General features: G+C 38.1%; 1 protein-coding gene across 1 annotated transcript; it reads left to right on the top strand.

Annotated features, from left to right (window-relative positions):
• The first annotated feature begins 396 nt into the window (after positions 1–396).
• LOC142862641 (uncharacterized) lies at positions 397–20,804 on the top strand. Its single transcript, XM_075995963.1, has 4 exons — positions 397–524; positions 5,405–5,531; positions 6,045–6,140; positions 17,582–20,804. Exons 1-4 carry the CDS (start codon positions 522–524, stop codon positions 19,300–19,302), a joined length of 1,947 nt encoding a protein of 648 aa, XP_075852078.1. The 5' UTR covers positions 397–521; the 3' UTR covers positions 19,303–20,804.
• Positions 20,805–22,403: the final 1,599 nt, after the last annotated feature.

Below are 22,403 nucleotides of genomic sequence, written 5' to 3'. Positions count from 1 at the left end.
CTGTCCGCCCCCCAGCGACAGGCATGGGTTGTGCAGATGTGCTGCGTAGCCACACCCATCACTAGGGCTGATTTTCGGGGTGGGGCGTCTATGGTGCGTGTGCTTACACATCCTGCAGGTGCTTATTGTATGGGGTCGGCTGACTTTCGAGGAAACACAGTATATACAAGGTTAAATGGGAACATCCTCCGGGAAGCACCAGAGAGAAAGCCCTGATTGCCACCATTAGTGGGTGGGATCCCATTATATGTCAGTCAGGGCTCCGAGGGGTGTGGCCTGGAGCTCTACCCAATCAGAAATCTTGGTGCGGGAACTGTCCAATCAGGCACGCAGTCGGAGGGCGAGACTTCCGGGACCTGGCCCGGTCTTTTTCTCCTTTGAGTCCTCCAAGTTCCGGTTTGTGTCTGTGTGTTCAGTTCTTCTTTGCTTTGCAGAACTCAGGTGACCCTCTGCTTCTGCCGCCCTCTCACCTGTGGACTCATCTGCAGGAAGGATCCCCGGCTCACCACGGAAGTGAGAAAATGGTGAGTGTGCATGGCGGCTGTGCTAGGGGGTTTGAAACTCATCAGAACTGGCTGGGGCAGGTCCCCGGTTTCCCGCCGGTCCAGAGTCTGCAGACATGAGGATGCACCAGCCCAGCTTTGCCCTCAGGCCATGCGGCTGAGAGCTGGGTTCCTCCGGGTGGTTCCAAGGTGCAGCCCTGTGTCTCCCCTAGCTTGTGCAGGGACTATGGCAGGGTCAACAGGGAAAGATTTCGACTGGGGTGTGGGGTTCATGCGTGGGAGGAGCTGTAGGCCCTGTGGTCCCCGTCCCTCCCCTCTGGTGTTAAAATTACTCTAAGGCACCCCTTGAAGACAAGATAGAGGCCGGGCACAGAGGTTCACGCCTGTCATCTCAGCACTCTGGGAGGCCCAGGAGGGAGGAGCACTGGAGGTGGGGAGTTTGAGACCAGTCTGAGCAAGAGCGAGACCCTGTGTCTACTAAAAATAGAAAAAAATTAGCTGGAAAATTAAATATGTATGTATATACACACATATATATATGTATATATGTATATATATATATATATATATATATATATAATATTAACCAGGTGTGATGGCACATGCCTGTACTCCCAACTACTTGAGAGGCTGAGGCAGGAAGATCGCTTGAGTCCAGGAGTTGGAGGTTGCTGTGAGTGAGGCTGACACCACGGCACTCTAGCCCTGGGTGACAGAGCGAGACTCTGTCTAAAAAAAAAAAAAAAAAAAAAAAAGACATGATAGAGTTTATTAGACCAAAGAGAGATTTATGGATCAGAGAGCAATCTTCCAGGGTTTGTTTCTGGGGTCCACCAGGGGGGCTTGAAGCAAAGACTTTCAGATAGATAAGGACAAAAGACTATTTGTTTTGAGGCCTTAAGTGTATTCCTCTGCATTTAGCAGTTGCTGCACAAGTTACAAGACAGTAAATATAAAGACAATAGAAAAATCCCTGCAAACTACAGTCCACTTTTCCTTTGTCTATCTGTTCCATCTGATTATATTTACCTTTTATTCTGTACCATTTTCTTTCTTATTTATTTATTTATTTGGAACAGAGTCTTGCTCTGTCACCCAGGCTAGGGTGCCATGGCATCAGCCTAGCTCACAGAAACCTCTACTTCCTGGGCTCAAGCTATCCTCCTGCCTCAGCCTCCCTAGTTGCTGGCACTACAGGCATGGGCCACCGTGCCTGGCCAATTTTTCCTATATAGTTTTAGTGGACCAATTAATTTCTTTCTATTTTAGTAGAGCCGGCGTCTCACTCTTACTCAGGCTGGTCTCGAACTCCTGACCTTGAACGATCCGCCTGCCTCAGCCTCCCAGAGTACTAGTGCTAGGTGAGCCACCACGCCCGGCCTTACATTTTTCTTTTAAAATCATGATAGTTAAAAGAACAAGGTGGGCCAGGTGTGGCAGCTCAGGCCTGTAATCCCAGCACTCTGGGAAGCTGAGGCAGACGGATTGCTGAAGGTCAAGAGTTGAAAACCAGCATGAGCAAGAGTGACCTCGTCTATACTATGAATATAAAGGAATTAATTGGTTAATGAAAAATGTGTATAGAGAAAATTAGCTGAGGATGGTGTGCATGCCTGAGGTCCCAGGTACTCAGGAGGCTGAGTCAGGAGGATCGCTTGATCCCAGGAGTTGGAGGTTGCTGTGAGTGAGGCTGATGCCATAGCACTCTAGCCTGGGTGACAGAGCAAGACACTGTGAGAAAGAAAGAAAGAAAGAAAGAAAGAAAGAAAGAAAGAAAGAAAGAAAGAAAGAAAGAAAGAAAGAAAGAAAGAGAGAGAGAGAGAGAGAGAGAGAGAGAGAGAGAAGGAAGGAAGGAAGGAAGGAAGGAAGGAAGGAAGGAAGGAAGGAAGGAAGGAGAGAAAGAGAGAGAGAGAAAGAAAGAAAGAAAGAAAGAAAGAAAGAAAGAAAGAAAGAAAGAAAGAAAGAAAGAAAAATAAAAGAAACAGGGTGGGCCCATCACCTAAATTCTGGAAATTATGGGGACTTTAGTATTCACCTCCCAGGGGAGGGAGGGAAGGAAGGAAGGAAGGAAGGAAGGAAGGAAGAAAGGAAGGAAGGAAGGAAGGAAGGAAGGAAGGAAATGGAAGGAAGGAAGGAAAAATAAAGGAAACAGGGTGGGCCCATCACCTAAATTCTGGAAATTATGGGGACTTTAGTATTCACCTCCCAAGGTATTATGAGAATTAACTCCCAAACTTGGAACTTTCCAGCACTGTAGCACAGTGATCCACCAGTTATGGCGAGTTGTAGAATTATTTTATTATGTGTTACAATGTAGTAATCTGAAATTCACAAAAAAATGCAATGTAATTGAATCATCCCCAAACCATACTCCAACTCCCCAGTGTGGGGGAAAATTGTCTTCCTTGAAAATGGTCCCAGGTACCTGTAATAAGGTTGGGGACCACTGATGCAACATACTTGCGAACACATCCTACATGCTCAGGAAATGTAGCATTAAGGCATGGCTCATGTTGTTTTCGAAATGCAGACTTACTCAGACACCGCCGTTTTCTCTAGCCTCTGTAATCTTTTAATAGAATGCCATGTTTCAGGATGGCAATTGGTGGTCTTCACTTTGGACCAAAAGTATTTTTGTCATAAGAGTGTTGGGTGTGATGCTCTCTATGTGCTGTTCTTGCTGTCTATAGTTGAGTGCTTCTCATAAGTGGGTCTAGGAGAAGCAACGTCAGCATTCACAGGGGACTTTTTCAGGAAGCCAATTCATGGACCCCTTGGATGAATTCCTTGGCTCTAGGATCACATTACTTAGAGTGGGCTCCAGATTACCAAATGATTTGTAGGCACATTCTAAGAGATTCTCCCTCCAGGCACCATCACCTGTGCCCTCTCCCACAGAGTGTCCATTGGTCTAGGTGGGACCATGGATGTGATTTTAATGAAGTGCCCACATGGTGCTAAGTTGCAGCTAGGGGAAAATACAAGGGCTCTGAGATATATCCATGAGACTTGAATTCACACATTGTTCCAAAGGAAAGCCAGAGGCCCTGCTCTGCTTGTGTTTTATAAGGACAGGTCTGTGTGGTCCATATATCCACTCCTGTGCAAAAATTGCTGATGACGGTGGTAGGGAAGGGGAGCTGAGAGTAGGAAAGAAAAGACTCAAATTTTGATATTTATGTAGGAGTTTGACGCTCTTTACTCTCTCTTGTAATAAAGGACAAGGCAGTGTCAATTTTTTCTGCACTTCATGGTCTTTTTGCTCTGGGTGTGGAAGTATCAGGGGGAAGGGTTGTGCTGACACCTTTAGATGCATACTCTCAAGATGCAAGGGTGAATTTTCCAGATAATCTTAACACAGAAGGAATTTCAGAGAAGGAAGCAGACAAAGAAATGGCTGGTTCTCAGGTGAATGTGTCCCAGGTCAGGGGCTGTATTCACTTTTCCTCTCGGAATGTCATGTTCAGACTTTGCAAACTTGAATTTTTCTCCTTTGATTTCTGTACCTAATCTGTTCATCTCAACTGCTTTTTTTTCCCTTTTTCTTAAAGATAGTCAAGAATCTCTGAAAAATTCTTTTTGTCTATATACTAGAGCCTTCTTTCCATCCAGGCTTCTTGTAGGCCATCAACAATTGTCACCATACATTTATAACCTCCAATATTAAAAATATTCCCTTTGTAGCTGTTGAACATCTTGGAAGCAGAATCTTGGATGCCCAAGATTACTATTAGAGATGAGTTCAGTCCCTAGGATATCGGTGAAGACGGGTAACATGTACCATTTAGGTTTTATCTACATGCTCCGTCAGTTCTGTGTAAAATAAGATTAATAGAATACACATTAATTGTTCAGAATAACTCAGAACATTTCTGAGAAAAAGAATAATTAGAAGAGACTTCCTCTGTAGGATACTAAAGAAAGACTATTTAAATACATCATTAGAGATTACAGAACAAAATAGATATCAGTAGCTTGAACTTTGCATAAAACTGATGTTCAGGATTAGATTCAGACTATAATTTACTTTTTTCCTTTGGCTAAAAAATATCAAAATATCACAGCAGTGGTGGTATGTCTGTGTGCATTGACACCTGATACTAATTTGTTGTATTATAGTTGACATTAATTTTATTCACTTGGCTAACGTGTTTTCTATCATTTTTCTAGTATAGAGTTAATTATTTTTTTCTTAATTATTAAATACCTTGGGTAGTTTTACCTAATCATGGGCATAAACCATCACATTTTATCTGGAAGCTCCCGTTTTCTTTTTAGATTCCCTTTGCATATAACCTGCTTTGGAAAATAAAGGCTCTCATCTTTCTTTCCTGGTTAGATGAACTGAGATAAAGGTAGGCTCTGCTGCTTTCCAATTGTTTGAAAAATATTCCCTTTTGGCCAGAAGCATTGATGTCACTGCTGAGCTTGTTAGAAATTCAGCAACTCAACTTCGCCCCAGATATTTGAAATGAAAATCTATTTTAATAGGATTTGTAGTTCATTGTTGTACATATTGAAATCTTTGTAACACTGAAGAAGTATTAATACCATGTAATTGAACATGACTTTTCTATCTGAAAAATATACATGACTTGTGCTGTATGATATAAATATAGTACTCAAAAATATAAATGCCTGTGTTGGTAACTTGAATTTTATACCTTATCTGTCAAAAAACTATAATATCTACATGAGTTTTGTGGACCTTATGTCATCGTCTCTCCCCAGAGTCAGATAACACATTAGAGAATATTTCTGTGTTAAAAATTGTCATTTTGAATAATTCCAGTTACTCATATGAGTCAGAACCAGTTCTCTTTACTCTGTTATTTCACCAGCAGTGAAATCTCCACATGACCACTTGGTAAATATGTGTTTCATTTTGTTTTGTTTTTCAGGGACTGTTGACATTCAGGGATGTGGCCATAGAATTCTCTCTGGAGGAGTGGGCATGTCTTGACAATGCTCAGCGGAATTTCTATAGGGATGTGATGTTAGAGAACTACAGAAATTTAGTGTTTGTGGGTAAAGATCATCTCAATACATAATTTTTATTCCCCACTAAGAATTTTATATTCTACTTATGCAGAATTTTTCTGGGATTTTCTGCTTTGCATGAGTGAAGTTCAGATGTTTGTTTCCAAGGAAAAATTGAAATTTCTTGGTATAGGAAAGAAAATCTTCAATCTTTTTTATCTTGACATTAATCTTTCTCTTTCTTGAACTGATCAGTATCTTTCACTCTTCGTTAGTGATAATTCCAAAAATTTGGTGGCATAAGATTTTGTTGCTCACTGTTTACAATCCAATTTCCACCACCAATATTTGATTCCACAAGTATTGGGTAATGGAGCTAAGGACCCCCCAAATTTTAAGTACTTTCTAAATATTATAAAGTGTCTGTCAGGCATTAGTGTTTTGGGATTAATTTTGTTTTAGGGTCTTCTGTACTGTTCCCGTTTCTCTACTGAGCACAGTACACCATTGGTAATGGAAGAATCTCAAAAATGTCATGTCACTTTTCTTCAAATAAAACAGGTCTTGTTGCCTCTAAGCCAGACCTGATCACCTGTCTGGAGCAAAGAACAGAGCCCTGGAAAGTGAAGACAAATGAGACAGTCGCCAAACACCCAGGTAGGTGGCAGTGAATGAAGCAGGTGACGGACAGGAGAGAGGTCCAAAGGTCAAGGAGGAAGCCAGACCTTGAAAAGTGGTTTGCAAAACTCTGCTTCCATGGTTCTGGCAAGCCTGAGTTTCCTTATCTTAATCTTTGATACAGGCTTCCCTGTCCCTTACCGTTAAATTATCTAAGGACTTTATTTCTCTTCAGTGTAGTTAATTTAAGGTTAGAGTGAGAACAAAAGCCCTGCTCATGGTTTATAAGGGACTGCAGGTACTGACTGCTTTCCATTCCATTGCAGACATGGAAATATGTGTGTATATTTAATAAAATCTATGGTAAAGAATTTTTTTTTTTTGAGACAGAGTGTCACTCTGTCAACCTGAGTAGAGTGCAATGGCATCTTGGAAGCTCACTGCAGCCTCAAAGTCTTGGGCTCAAGTGATCCTCCTGCCTCAGCCTCCCGAGTAGCTAGAACTATAGGCATGTTCCACAGTCTCTGGCTAATTTTTCTATTTTCAGTAGAGACGGGGTCTTGCTCTTGCTCAGACTGTTCTTGAACTCCTGAGCTCAAGCGATCCTCCCCCCTTGGCCTCCCAGAGTGCTAGCATTACAGGTGTGAGGCATCACACCTGTCTACAAACCATTTTTTAATTTCTCTGCATTTATTGCATCACGTCTGAAATGTGTGAGTGTCGTGGTGATATTGGTATTTGGGACAGAAATCCCAGGATGACCACAAGCAGATGTCGTATGTTTTCTGCTTTATGATTTGTTATCCTTTGTGAAAGGATTAAATGTTGTTTCTACAGAAATTCATACTTATTATCAGAACACTTAGTATTGCCCTAAATCTAGGGAAGTATATTGTTATTTTACTTCAAAATTGTGTTTTTACTGTGAATATTGTGAATTTAAATGTGTTTCTATAGAAATTCTTTTTTTTTTCTTTTCTATATAAGTGGATTTTTAATGTATGAAATTCTTACTTATTATGAGAACACTTAGCATTTTTATTGTTACTTCATTTCAAAATTGTGTTTTTATTGTGAACTCTGATTAATGATTTAACTCTATGTGCCCAAATTTCTCACTTTTAATATAGTGTAATGTATCTACTCCCTACATTTCTTAAAAATGTTTGGGGCTCTTAGAACAGTGCTGAGTGTGCATTAAACTTCTAGTTTGTATTTTTACTCACTCTGATTCTATCATTTTCTCTTCTTTAGTCTGATGCTTACTGGGGCTGTGTCATTCACAGGTTTATATGTGTGTATATATGTGTTTGTGTGTGTCATGAATTTTCTTTACAAATAAGAATAGCGTAACTATATAATTATTATGGATAATGTAAGGATTTGATGTGTTTATATGTTTTGAAATGATTAACATAACTAAGTTAGTGAAAATATATATGACCTCACAGTTACTTATTCTTTTTTGTATGTGTTGTCAGAATACTTATGGTCTATACTCAGCAAATTTTCAGATGCAAAACATTATTATCTATAGACACCATGGTGTAGATTAGGTCTATGACATTTTGGATCTTGTAACTTGATGTTTGTGCCCTCGAAAAACATCTATGCTTTTTTTTGAGACAGAGTCTCCCTTTGTTGCCCAGGCTAGATTGAGTGACTTGGCATCAGCCCAGCTCACAGCAACCTCAATCTCCTGGGCTCAAGCAATCCTCCTGCCTCAGCCTCCCAAGTAGCTGGGACCACAGTCGTGCACCACCATGCCTGGCTAATTTTTGTATATATATTTTTAGTTGGTTTATTAGTTACTTTTGATTTTTTTAGTAGAGTTGGGATCTCGCTCAGGCAGGTTTCAAACTCCTGACCTCAAGCAATCCACCCACCTCGGCCTCCCAGAATGCTAGGATTACAGGCGTGAGCCACCGCACCCGGCCTAGGGTAGTTTCCTTGACGTCAGTTTATTGTGTGTTTGATTTCACCTAGGTATTATAATTTTATATGACATTACAACTCTCTGCATACACTTTAAGTCAATATGTGGTTCAATGAAAACAGGCGTCCTCAAACTACGGCCCGCGGGCCATGTGTGGGTGTTTTTGCCCATTTTTTTTTTTTTATTTCAAAATAAGATATGTGCAGTGTGCATAGCAATTTGTTTATAGTTTTTTTTAAACTATAGTCCTGCCCTCCAGTAGTCTGAGGGACAGTGAACTGGTCCCCTGTTTTTTTTATTAATTAATTAATTTAATTAATTTATTTTGTTTTAGCATATTATGGTGGTACAATTGGTAAGGTTACGTATACAGCCCATGCCCCGCCTCCCCCCTCAAATCAGAGCCTAAAGCGTGACCATCCCCAAAACGTTGCACATCTCACTCATTGTGTTTGTATATGCCCATCCCGTCTTCCCCCCTTCCATCTGCCCGACACCCGATAAATGTTATTCCTATATGTCCACTGAATTGTTGATCCGTTAATACCAATTTGCTGGTGAGTACCTGTGGTGCTTCCTTTCCCATTCTTGAGTTACTTCACTTAGTAGAATGGGTTTCAGCTCAACCCAGGATAATACAAGAGGTGCTATATCACCATTGTTTCTTAAAGCTGAGTAGTACTCCATGGTATACATATACCGCCATTTTATTAATCCACTCATGAATTAGTTGTTTCCACAACTTTGCAATTGTGAATTGTGTTGCTATAAACATTCGAGTGCAGGTGTCTTTTTTCATAAAGTGACTTTTGATCTTTTGGGTAGACGCCCAGTAGTGGAATTGCTGGATCAAATGGTAAATCTACTTGTATCACTTTGAGGTATCTCCATATTGCTTTCCACAGAGGTTGAACTAGTTTGCAGTCCCACCAGCAGTGTAGGAGTGTTCCTCTCTCTCTGCATCCATGCCAGCATTTATTTTGGGGGGACTTTTTGATAAAGGCCATTCTCACTGGAGTTAAGTGATATCTCATTGTGGTTTTGATTTGCATTTTCCTGATAGAGGTGTTGAGCATTTTTTCATATGTTTGTTGGCCATTATTCTGTCTCCTTTTGAGAATTTTCTGTTCATGTCCTTTGCCCATTTTTTGATAGGGTTGTTTGATTTTTTTTCTTGCTGATTTTCCTGAGTTGTAAATAGATTCTATTTATCAGCCCTTTATTGGATATGTAGCTTGCTAAATTTTTCTCCCATTCTGTGGGTTGTCTGTTTGCTGTCTTGACAGTTTATTTGGCTGTGCAGAAGCTTTTTACTTTGATCAGGTCCCATTTATTTATTTTTGTTGCTGCTGTGATTGTCTTTGGAGTCTTCTTCATAAATTCTTTGCCTAGGCCAATGTCTAGAAGAGTATTTCCAATGTTTTCCTGTAGAATTCCAATAGTTTCATACCTAATGATGAACTCTGTTACTCAGTGTGAGTTGATTTTTGTGAGAGGTGAAAGGTGTGGGTCCTGTTTCAGTCTTCTACATGTGGCTATCCAGTTTTCCCAGCACTAGTTATTGAATAAGAATTCTTTTCCCCAATGTATGTTTTTGTCTGCTTTGTCAAAGATTAATTGGCTATATGAGGATGGTTTTATATCTGGGTTCTTTGTTCTGTTGCACTGGTCAATGTCTCTGTTCTTGTGCCAATACCATGCTCTTTTAATGACTATAGCCTTGTAGTGTACTTTGAAATCTGGTAAATTGATACCTCCTATTTTGTTTTTATTGCCTAGGATTGATTTTGCTATACGGGATCTTCTCTGGTTCCATACAAAACGTAAAACTATTTTTTCTATATCTGTGAAAAATGATGATGATGTTTTAATAGGGATTGCATTGGCTCTCTAGGTCACTTTGGGTAGTATTGACATTTTAACAATGTTGATTCTGCCAACCCATGAGCATGGTATTTTCTTCTTTCTACCTGTTTACATCCTCTGCTATTTCTTTCTTCAGTGTTTCATCGTTCTCCCTGTAGAGGTCTTTTACCTCCTTAGTTAAGTATATTCCAAGGTACTTCATTTTCTTTGTTGCTATTTGGAATGGAATTGAGTCTTTGATTTGGTTCTCACTTGTACTGTTGTTGGCGTATATGAATGCCTCTGATTTCTGTGTATTGATTTTTTTATCCTAAGACTTTACCAAATTCTTTTATCAGTTCAAGGAGTCTTTTGGTTGAATCCTTGGGGTTTTCTATGTATAATATCATGTCATCAGCAAAGAGTGAGAGTTTGATCTCTTCTGCTTCCATTTGGACACCCTTAATTCTGCTTTCTTATCTGATTGCTGTGTCGAGGAATTCCAGCACTATGTTGAAAAGGAGTGGAGATAGTGGGCATCCTTGTCTTGTTCCAGTTATAAGTGGGAATGTTTTCAATTTTTCTCCATTCATTATGATATTGCCTGTGGGTTTGTCATATATGGATTGTATCATTTTTAGGTAAGCCTATGGTAAGTCTATGCCTATTTTGTTGAGCGTTCTTATCATAAAAGTGTGTGGAATTTTGTCAAATGCTTTTTTTGCATTTATTGAAGGATCATATCGTCTTTGTTTTTGCTTTTTTTTTACATGGTGAATTACATTTATAGATTTGCGTATGTTGAACCATCCCTGCATCCCTGGGATGAAGCCCACTTTCTTGTGATGGATTACTTTCTTGACAAGCACCTGGATTACATTGGCTAGGATTTTGTTGAGAATTTTTGCGTCTATATTCATAACGGATATTGGTCTGCAGTTTTCTTTTTGTTGCATCTTTTCCTGGTATTTGTATCAGAGTTATGTTCACTTCATAAAATGTGTTGAGGAGGATTCCATCCTTCTCGATCTTGTGAAATAATTTTTGCAGGATAAGCACCAATTCTTTTTTGTAGGTGTGGTAAAATTTGGCTGTGAAATCATCTGGTCTAGGACTTCTCTTTTTAGGAAGGTTTTTTTATTGCTGTTTCCATTTCAGTACTTGATATTGGTCTGTTCAGGAATTCTATTTCTTCCTGGTTGAGCCTAGGGAGACTGTGTGTTTCTAAGAAATTGTCCATTTCCTCCACATTTTCCAGTTTGTGTGCATAGAGGTTTTTGTAGTATTTATAAATGATATCTTGTATCTCCATGGCATCAGTTGTAATTTCTCCTTTATTCCTGATGGAGTTTATTAGAGATTTTTCTTTTCTGCTTTTGGTTTGTCTAGCCAAAGGTGTGTCAATTTTGTTTATTTTTTCAAAGAACCAACTTTTTGTTTTTTTTCCCATATAGTTTCCCTATTGTCAATTTTGTTTAGTTCTGATTTGATCTAATGATTTCACTTCTTCTGCTGATTTTGGGGTCAGTCTGTTCTTTTTTCAGCTCTTTGAGATGATGCATTAGGTTGTCTGTTTTTGATCTTTTTGACTTTTGAATATAGGCATTTATGGAAATAAACTTTCATCTTAGGACTACTCTAGCTGTGTCCCACAGGTTTTGGTAACTTGTGTCTCCTTTGTCATTTGGTTCAAAGAATCCTTTGATTTCCATCTTGATTTCCCGGTTTATGAAGTGATCATTGAGCAGAAGGATGTTTAGTTTCCATGACTTTGTGTAGAAATGAGAACTCCTGTGAGGGTTGATTTCTACATTTTTTCCATTGTGGTCTGAAAAAATACATGATATAATTTCTATTTTTTTAAATTGTGGGAGACATGTTTTGTGTCCTAGGATATGGTCACTCTTAGAGAATGGCCTATGAGCTGATGAGAAGAGTGTATATTCTGTGGTTTTGGGGTAGAATGTCCTGTAAATGTCAGTCATGTCCATTTGTTCTAGAGTTCTGTTTTAGTCAATTATTTCTCTGTTGATTTTCTGTTTGGAGGATCTGTCCTGTGCTGTCAGTGGGGTGTCAAAGTCTCTGACTATTATGGTGTTGTTGTTTATCCATTTGTTTGGATCAAGTAGAGTTTGCTTTATGAATCTGGGTGCACCAAGGTTGCAAGGTTTGCTTGAAATATTGTTCTCCACCCCTTTACCTTTAATCTAACTGCATCCTTGCAGGTTAGATGTGTTTCCTGAATGCAGCAGATACTTGGCTTGTATTTTTTTATCCATTTGGCCAGCCTATGTCTCTTGAGTGGGGAGTTCAAGCCATTTACATTTATTGAGATTACTGATGGGGGGGGCAGATTTCTGTTCATTATATTGGGTTGAACTTGGTTCCTTTGTTTTCTCTCTTGAGCCATTGTGGTATCTGGGCTTTGATCTTTAGCTTTGAGTAGATTTACATTTGTGTTTATTGTGCTGATCCGTGGGTAACACTGTTTTGAGTACTTCTTAAAGGGCTGGTCTTGTCTTGGTGAATTCCCTCAGACTTTGCTTATCTGAGAATGTCTTGATTTCTCCTTCATATACAAAACTTAGTTTTGCAGGGAATAAGATTCTAGGCTGGGCATTATTCTGTTTCAGAAGAGTGAGAATGGTACCCCAGTCTCTCCTTGCTTGTAAAGTTTCAGAAGAGAAGTCTGGAGTTATTTGGATTGCTTTTCCTTTGTATTTTACTTGCTTCTTTCATCTTACAGCTCATAGAAGGGCCTCTGTAGTTGATATTTTGGTCAGTCTGATAACTGCATGTTGTGACGTCTTCCTGTTTGCATTGAATCTCCCAGGTGTCCTCAGAGCTTCTTGAACTTGTATCTGAAGATTTTTAGAAAGGCCTGGGAAATTTTCCTCTATTATATCTTCTAATAGCTTGTCCAACCCTTGAGTGTTGTCTTCTTCCCCTTCTGGGAACCCTATGACCCTCACATTAGGTTTCTTCACATAATCCCACATCTCTTGTAGGCTTTACTCTTTTCTTTTGTTTCTCTGTTCTATGTCTCTAACTGGTTTATTTAATTGGAAGGTGTCATCTTCAATCTCTGAAATTTCCTTCTGTTTGTTCTACCCTGTTCTTGAGGCTTTCCACTGTGTTTTGTAGTTCTCTGAATTGATTCTTCATTTACAGGTGTTTCGTTAGATTTTTCTTCAGTGTTTCTATTTCTTTTTTTTTTTTTTTTTTTTTTTTTTTTTTTTTTTTTTTTTTGAGACAGAGTCTCACTTTGTTGCCCAGGCTAGAGTGAGTGCCGTGGCGTCAGCCTAGCTCACAGCAACCTCAAACTCCTGGGCTTGAGTGATCCTTCTGCCTCAGCCTCCCGAGTAGCTGGGACTACAGGCATGCGCCACCATGCCCGGCTAATTTTTTACATATATATATCAGTTGGCCAATTAATTTCTTTCTATTTATAGTAGAGACGGGGTCTCGCTCTTGCTCAGGCTGGTTTTGAACTCCTGACCTTGAGCAATCCGCCCGCCTCGGCCTCCCAAGAGCTAGGATTACAGGCGTGAGCCACAGCGCCCGGCCAAGTGTTTCTATTTCTTTAGTGAGTTTTTGTTCCCGGTCCTGGAGTCTTTTTGTGTTTTCTTTGTGTTGGTTGTCCCAGTGTTCTAGCAAGTCGTTGAATTTTCCTATGATCCACATTTGAAATTCTTTTTTTTTGTCATTTTAGAGGTCTGATTTTGATTATTGCCCATATCTAAGGGTCCGGTGCTCCTCTTTGGGGGTGTGCTTTCTGTTTTGTTCCTACATTTCCAGAGTTCCTCCACTAATTTCTTCCCATCTGGATCAGTTGTTGCTTCTTGCCTTTAGGTTTTTGTTTGGATACTGACACACCTTGTTTAGTCTCTGAGCCAGTAGGTGGTTTCTGTGGGTGAGATTCAACCACACCGTGTATGATGGATCAGTAGGTGCCATGAACAGGGTGTGCAGGGTGTCCTCCCTGTCAGCAGGTGGTGCTTGCTTGGAGGAGCAGGCTATACTGTTGTTTTTGGGTGTTGTATCCAGCTCTTGTTTCAATAGAAAGGCACTCCAGTGCCTCAGGTGGTGGGTCGGTCCCTGGGACTTCTGGATGTATCCTCATTCTCCCCCTCAGTGGGGACTGATCTTGGAGTGAGACTGGGCAGAGCTGGGTTGGGTCAGCCTGCCCTCAGGCACCACCAATGCCATCAACAGGGGTCAAAGTTCTGTTCTCTGCTTCCTGTAAAAGCTGTCAGGGAGGGGCACTCTGGGCTGATGTCGGCAGGTCTCTCCTACCACTGGGGAGCCTACCAGCAGTCTGAGATGCAAGGGAGGGGAAAGTTAACAGTTCAACCTACCCTTGCCGCTGGTCTTTAGGCTACTCAGGAGGTCTCTGCTTCCAGTTCTCCTCCACAACCTCCTCCCATGGGGTCTCTGGTAGTCTCCGGTACCCCTCCTTCCAACCCTCGCCGGCTGTATACTTGTCTGCTTGCTTCTTTCTTCTTATTTGTCAGAGTCTGTCTTTTCTGCAGAGACAGTCTGCCTGGCAGTGTTTCGCATCCACCATCTTGCCTGATCCCCAAAATTCTAAATGAAGAACTACCGTTTGATCCAGCAATCCCACAATCTGGAATCTACCCAATGTAAAAACGTCATCTTAAAATAAAGATATCTTGACTTGAATGTTTATGGCCTAAAGATTTACAATTGCAAAGATGGGGAAACAACCTCGGTACTTACTAATACATATATATAAATATATGTATAAATACATATAAAAATTAGTGTATGTATACCATGGAGTACTGCTGAGTCTCAAAAAATCAGTGGTTAAATAACGCTTGTATTATCCTTGATTGTGTTGGAGCCCATCCTTTGAATTAAAGTATCACAAAAATGGAAAAGCAAGCACCACGCATACTCATTATCATATTGTTGCCAATTGATCAACACCTACGTTAACAAATGGAAATAAAATTCAGCAGGTATTGGGCAGTAGGAAGTGGGTGTAGGCATTGGGAAAATTGACACCTAATGGATGTGGTGCACACAATCTATGCATGGGCACAGTTGTAGTCCAATCAGTCAGTGCAAAAGCAATATATGTAATCTAAATGATTTACTCCCATAATATTTCTAAATTAAGAAAAAGAAACAGTTTTGTCAAATGTAAGAAAGTTTTGAAAAACTTCATAACTGTGTATCTCCTTCAGATATAATTTTTATTTTAATTATTGTAAAACCACAAACATGACAACCTGATTTACATTTAATTATTCACATCAGTCTCTTTAAATATATGTCCATCATTATGCAATATATCTCTAGAATATATGTATTGTGTGAAACTAAAATTTAATACACGTGAGAAAACTACCCATTTTCCCCCCTTGCCTAAGTGCTGATAAACTCCATTACATTTTCTGTTTCTCGGGGTGTAACTGGTTTAGAAATATCATACAAGTATAATCATAAAACATCTGATTTATTGTAACTGACATTTCATTAAGCATAATGTCATCAAGGTTTATCTCTACTGTGGACATTATTAGATTATCTGGGTTTTTAAACCTGAGAACTAATCTATTATTTCCAAATTTCTACTTGTATTTGTCCTTTTGTTTAGTAAGGACAGTTTGGGTTGCTTGCATCTACCAGCTTTTGTCAATAATGGTGAAAAAATATATGGGTTTGAAGATACCTCTTTAGTTTACAACATATGCAAGTGTTTATATTTGTGTTTCTCTCTGATTCATTCATGCAAGAGTCTGTCTTTCTGCCAGTGGAAAACTTCATTGACCACTGTAGGATTTTTTTTTAATATGGGGAACTGTGGGTACCTATAGCACTCTTTTTCTTTTTGATGATTGTTCAGATCTTTGCAGTCTCTTGAGATTTCATATTATTTTGGGGATTGCTGTTTCTATTTTTGAAACAAAATAAAATTGAGACTTTGAAAGGAATTGCATTTAACGTGTAGATCACTTTGGACATCTTCACAACATCAGGTCTTCTTCCCTTGAACAAGAACATGTTCAAGAGTGTGTTGTTTATCTTCATATATTTGTGAGTTTTCCTGTGTTTCTTGTGTTATTTATTTACAATTTCATTCAATTCTGGTCAAAATTTAAAGTGTGTGTAAAATTTCAATTTTCTAAAATGGGTTACGACTTGTTTTGTGGCTGAAAAGGTAATTTTTTAGGAAGAATGATATATGAGCTATCAAGATTGTATATTCTACTATTATTCTATAGAGTGTTCTCTGTGAATCTGTGAGGTGTCATTGCTCTAGAGTGTTTTCTAATCTTCTGTTTTCTTATTAATAATTTGACTGGCTCTATTATTATTGAAAGTGGAATATCAAAGTATCCTATTATTTTGCAGTTCATATCTTCAATTATGTCAATGCTTTTTTTTACATATCTTTGAGAAACTTGATGTGAGGTAAAAATAGATGTCATATATATGTATTATTTTCATAGGTTCTCAGTGAATGACCTCTTTTTATAGTAAATGTCCTTGTTTGTCTCTTGTTGCAGTTTTGACTTGAAGTATATTTTATAAACCATAACATTTTCACTTCAAATGTAATGTGCTGAATATAATTTTGAATTCCACTGCTCTTATATGCTTAAGGTTTTCATGGTATATCTTATGTCCTGCCAGTGTTAGTATATTGTTTTCACCAGGCATGAAGTCAAGTCTCTTTAGAGAGATTATAGTTGGGTTATTTAATCCCTTTATTTAACTTTGTCTTCTGACCAGAGATACTAGTACATAAATATTTCCATAATTTACTCAAAGGGAAGGGCTTACAATTACCCTAATGTTAATTATTTTATATACCTATTGTCACTATTTTTTTCTTTCTTTCCTCTCCATTTGTCCTGCATTGTGCCTCACTGATTTTTAATGACATATCTTTTTTCTTTGCTCATCTTCCTTTGTGTATTTCTAAGAACATTTTCCTGATGTTCGCTATGAGAATTTCCTAAAATGTTTTGAAGTCACAACATATGTTAAACTAGTAACTACTTCACTTCAGTTGCATACAAAATTTTTAACCTTTACATTTGCCCTCAACTTTACAATGTCGATGCCAGTAATTATGTATTTTCATGTTGTATAAAAATTAACATGCGGCAATGATGGCTTTTATTTTCTCTTTCAAATTTTATAGCATAATTAAATGCTTTTACACCATGATTATAATACTGCAGAATTGTATTTTTGATATGTGAATATCTTTCCTTGAGGGTGAGGTAGTTGTCATGGAAGATAGAAGCCAGCCTTTGGAAACACCATCAAAAAAGAGATCTTTGGACACATGTGTCAATAGTCATATTCTCTTTTCACAGGGAATCCAAAAGATGAGATTTTACTACTAAAGTGATTGCTCTATATCAGAGGGGAGGAAGGGCTTTGGTGGGTAAATGTCACAAGCTTTCCTTCCACTTCCATATGGTTGTTGATGCCATTATCAACTAGGGTGTTATGAATTCATAGCCGTTATGATTTCTCAAAAAGTCATGTTTGCAAGTATATTTTTAAGGTCATACCTCTATGATGGAAGTGAGATCATGGTATTCTGTTGTGCTTTCTTGCTAATGTGCTTGGTATAGTCATATATATTCAAATTGTGAAGTATATTCACTTGAGTCTAGTTAGTGAAATATTTTGTTATTTTTCTTTCTTTCAGAACTGTCTTCCCATTGCACCCAAGACCTATTGCCAGGGCAGGGCATAAAAGATTCGTCTCAGAAATCAATAATGAGACTATATGGAACCTGTAGCCCTGAAAATGTACACTTAAGAAAAGCCAGGGAGTGTGTGGGTGAGTGTAAGAGGCAGAAAGTATGTTACGATGGTCTTACCCAGTGTTCGTCAAATACCCATAGGAAAAACGTCAAATGTTATAAATGTATAAAAGTCTTTACCAAATCTTCAAATCTCAATATACATAAGATAGAACATACTGGTGAGAAAAGATTCAAATGTAATGAATTTGGCAAGATGATAAACCACAGCTCAGAACCTTCTGGACATAGGAAAATTCATACTGGAGAGAAACCTTACAAGTGTGAAGAATGTGGAAAAGACTTTAAGCATTCCTCCAAACTTACTATACATAAGAGAATTCACACTGGAGAGAAACCCTACCAATGTGAAGAATGTGGGAAGGCCTTTACCCAGCCTGATGTAGTCACTCGACATAAAAAAATTCATAGAGGAGAGAAACCATACAAATGTGAGGAATGTGGCAAAGCCTTTATCTGGCTAAGTGACCTCACTGGACATAAAAGAATTCATACAGGAGAGAAACCATACAGATGTGAGGAATGTGGGAAAGCCTATACCTGGCTCTACAGCCTCACTCGACATAAAAGAATTCACACTGGAGAGAAACCATACAAATGTGAGGAATGTGGCAAAGCCTTTATCTGGCTAAGTGACCTCACTGTGCATAAAATAATTCATACTGGAGAGAAACCATACAAATGTGATGAATGTGGGAAAGCCTTTACCTGGTACACACACTTTACTCAACATAAAAGAATTCATACTGGAGAGAAACCATACAAATGTGAGGAATGTGGCAAAGCCTTTATCTGGCTTAAAGACCTCACTGGACATAAAAGAATTCACACTGGAGAGAAACCATACAAATGTGAGGAATGTGGGAAAGCCTTTACCTGGTGCACACAGCTTAATCAACATAAAATAATTCATAGCGGAGAGAAACCTTACAAATGTGAAGAATGTGGCAAAGCCTTTACCACGTGCGCATACCTTACTCAACATAAAAGAATTCATACAGGAGAGAAACCCTACAAATGTGAGGAATGTGGCAAAGCCTTTACCTGGCTTAATGACCTCACTGGACATAAAAGAATTCACACTGGAGAGAAACCATACAAATGTGAGGAATGTGGGAAAGCCTTTACCTGGTGCAGACAGCTTAATCAACATAAAATAATTCATAGCGGAGAGAAACCTTACAAATGTGAAGAATGTGGCAAAGCCTTTACCTGGTGTGCATACCTTACTCAACATAAAAGAATTCATACAGGAGAGAAACCCTACAAATGTGAGGAATGTGGCAAAGCCTTTACCCAGTGCACAAACCTTACTCGACATAAAAGGATTCATACTGGAGAGAAACCCTACAAATGTGAGGAATGTGGCAAAGCCTTTACCTGGTGCACACACCTTACTCTACATAAAAGAATTCACACAGGAGAGAAACCCTACAAATGTGAGGAATGTGGCAAAGCCTTTATTCAGTGCTGGACTCTTACTCAACATAAAAGAATTCACACCAGAGAGAAACCCTACAAATGTGAGGAATGTGGCAAACTCTTTACACAGTTCTCAACCCTTACTCAACATAAAAGAATTCATACTAGAGGGAAACCCTAAACATGTGTAGAATGTGGCAAAGCCTTTATTCGCCTCAGAGACCTCACTCTACATAAATGAATCCATACAGGAGAGAAACCATACAAATGTGAGGAATGTGGCAAAGCATTTTCCCAGTGCTCACCCCTTAATCTACATAAAAGAATTCATATCAGAGAAAAATTCTACAAATATGAAAATTGTGGCAAAGTCTTTAATAACTGCTCACATCTTATTCCACATCAAAGAAATCATACTAGATAAAAACGAGATAAATATAATGAGTATGTAAGTGCTTTACCAAAGTATTAGCCTTAAAATGCACAACAGTACTTATACTTAAAGTAAAAAAAATAATAATGTAGACTGCTGACAATACCTTTAGTTATAACAGAGATCTTACTGGACATGGGAGAACTTACACTGAAAGAAATGCTCCAATATCTTCTCAAATATTGCTCAACATCACCAAAATTTTAAGAGATAGAAACCCTACAAATATAATGAATGTGAAAAAATATTTATGCAAAAGATATACCTTTAAGAAAAACAAACAATTGCTACTTAAAACTACCTTAATACATTTCAGAATGCAATTACTGAAGAATCAAGTCAAAACATATATCAGAGGACTCACAGTGCAATACACTAATGCACTAACACGTTCACACATTTTTTAAAACCAGATTGTTGATTATAGAGAACAACCCAGTTAAAATAGTTGATTTATTTGTATGTCAGCTTTAAAAAAGACAGAGATTTTGTGAGAGTTATAATTACATGTAAAATATGCTTTGTGGTCAGGATTTGGTGAAAATGTAATAAAGTATATTTTTTTTGCTATTTTTCACAAGCAAATACTGATATTATTCAACTTTAAATACAATTGATGGTATGCTTTCATTCTTAGCATGTATGTGAATGTGTGTGGTTAATGATAGCTGCATCACATTTGTTAGAAGTCTTTCTGTATTAAGTAGGCATTATTCATATACTTTTCCATGGGAAATTAAAAACACTGAGATGTAAGATTTATGAAATGAATAGGTACTATGGAGTTATCTTATAAAAACCAGTATTTCAAGTGATGTATGATGTAGGTATATAGAGTAATATTCTCATTATGATCAGAATGAAAAAATGACAATATTAGAAATAACTTGTTTTACTATTGCACATTATGATAATAAAATAGAATGTAATTTGGAATATTTTTAGATTACATGTAAACTTAATTTGTTTCATTAAATTAAAAATGTTTTTACTGTTTCCAATATGTTGTTGATTGAATAAAGTGCTATTTTGCCAACAACATTAACCTATCCTATGTTACTCAAAGTTGGAGGAAATCGATTGTAAAAATGTACTGTCGGAGCCAGGCGCGGTGGCTCACGCCTGTAATCCTAGCTCTCTGGGAGGCTGAGGCGGGCGGATTGCTCGAGGTCAAGAGTTCGAAACCAGCCTGAGCAAGAGCGAGACCCCGTCTCTACCATAAATAGAAAGAAATTAATTGGCCAACTAATATATATATAAAATTAGCCGGGCATGGTGGCGCATGCCTGTAGTCCCAGCTACTCGGGAGGCTGAGGCAGCAGGATTGCTTGAGCCCAGGAGTTTGAGGTTGCTGTGAGCTAGGCTGACACCACGGCACTCACTCTAGCCTGGGCAACAAAGCGAGACTCTGTCTCAAAAAAAAAAAAAAAATGTACTGTCGGGCTACACAATACAAAGACATCATTTTTGATCCTTTTATCAGTTGCTCTACTTTGAAGAATACTGTTCCCAAAGCTTTTTTTTCATTATGTTTATAATTACATTGTTACTGTAATGCTTATAATAAATATTTTGCACTTATCAAAAAGCCATACATCTCTGAACACAGAATGAGTAGTTGTTACATTCTATCCTACATTTTTCTTTCTACATGCAACCTGCCTGGCCAGTGAAACAAAAATAAGCATGTTTTTTATTTATATTGAATCAGATATACAAATACATCACGGTTAAGATGAACTATAGTTGTAGTATATTTACAGAGTAAGTAATTATGTTTGTGTGAATGTGGATATATGACTATTTTGAACAGAAAAGAATAATATTAGAAAAAATGGGTAATTTCAAAAGTGTTGAGAATTTACTAGCGAACTAGAAACTTCAAAGATTCTGAAAGGAAATATTTTGTTCGCTTTATGTTGAATTAATTGTTTAAAACCCTAAAGCTTCTGAATCGAAACCTGCCCATGCCAGTGCTCTGTTCTTATATCCTTATTACTCATGCTAGGTCTACTATGTTATTTTATCATTTCAAAGTTCATTAAATATAGCTTGTATGACCTGATCTGCAATTGCAACAAGGATTGTTATAAAACTTAATGGTGCTCATAAAATTACCTGAAGGTATGAGTAATTCCGCAGTGTAGTAATTTCATTTTACTTATTACATTCTATATTTTCATTCTAATTTGGGAAGCATATTGAAAGCACCTTTTTGATTACTGTTTCTTTTACTTTTCTTGATCGAACCAATTGATTTATAGACATTATCAGGCTACTTTGTTCAGGCAAACACTAAGAAGGATTTATAAATTATGGAGTTGATTTTATATTTAAATAGAATAAATAAGGACAGAACAGTGTTAGATATGTAACAGATGCTTCATAAATAGCAGTCAATATTTCTGTGGGAGTGAGCTTGTGGCTCCAGAGAAGAGATTGAAAATGTCCAGGGTAAAAAAATCACTGATTATGCATGTGGAGTGAAGGGACCTACAGAACAACCAACTCTCGGAATTTATAAGTGGAAGTTCTGCTGCTTTCATTTCATAATTATTTCTAATTTTAGGCCATTTTTGTCTTCATTCCCTTCTACAACTGTATCTAAGCCATTCTTGTTTCTGCCTGTGCTTGGGCTACAATATTCTCACTGTTGTACTCACCCCCAGCTAGTTCACACAGTACTTTAAAAGTTCTGATGAGAAGTGTAGAGTTTTTTTTTAATTTGGAGGAAAAAAATTAACTAGAGAGCTTGAGACCATTTATAGGCTATACATACAGCATTCTGATTATTTAAGATTAGAGAGATTCAGTGTCCTAAGGTTAAATTTAGAGCCTTAAAGTACAAA

The sequence above is a fragment of the Microcebus murinus genome, chromosome 20 (genome assembly GCF_040939455.1).
Source record: "Microcebus murinus isolate Inina chromosome 20, M.murinus_Inina_mat1.0, whole genome shotgun sequence".
Taxonomy (NCBI): Eukaryota; Metazoa; Chordata; class Mammalia; order Primates; family Cheirogaleidae; genus Microcebus; species Microcebus murinus.
The sequence above is the reverse complement of the archived record's forward strand: the minus strand, read 5'-3'. Positions and strand labels throughout refer to the sequence as shown.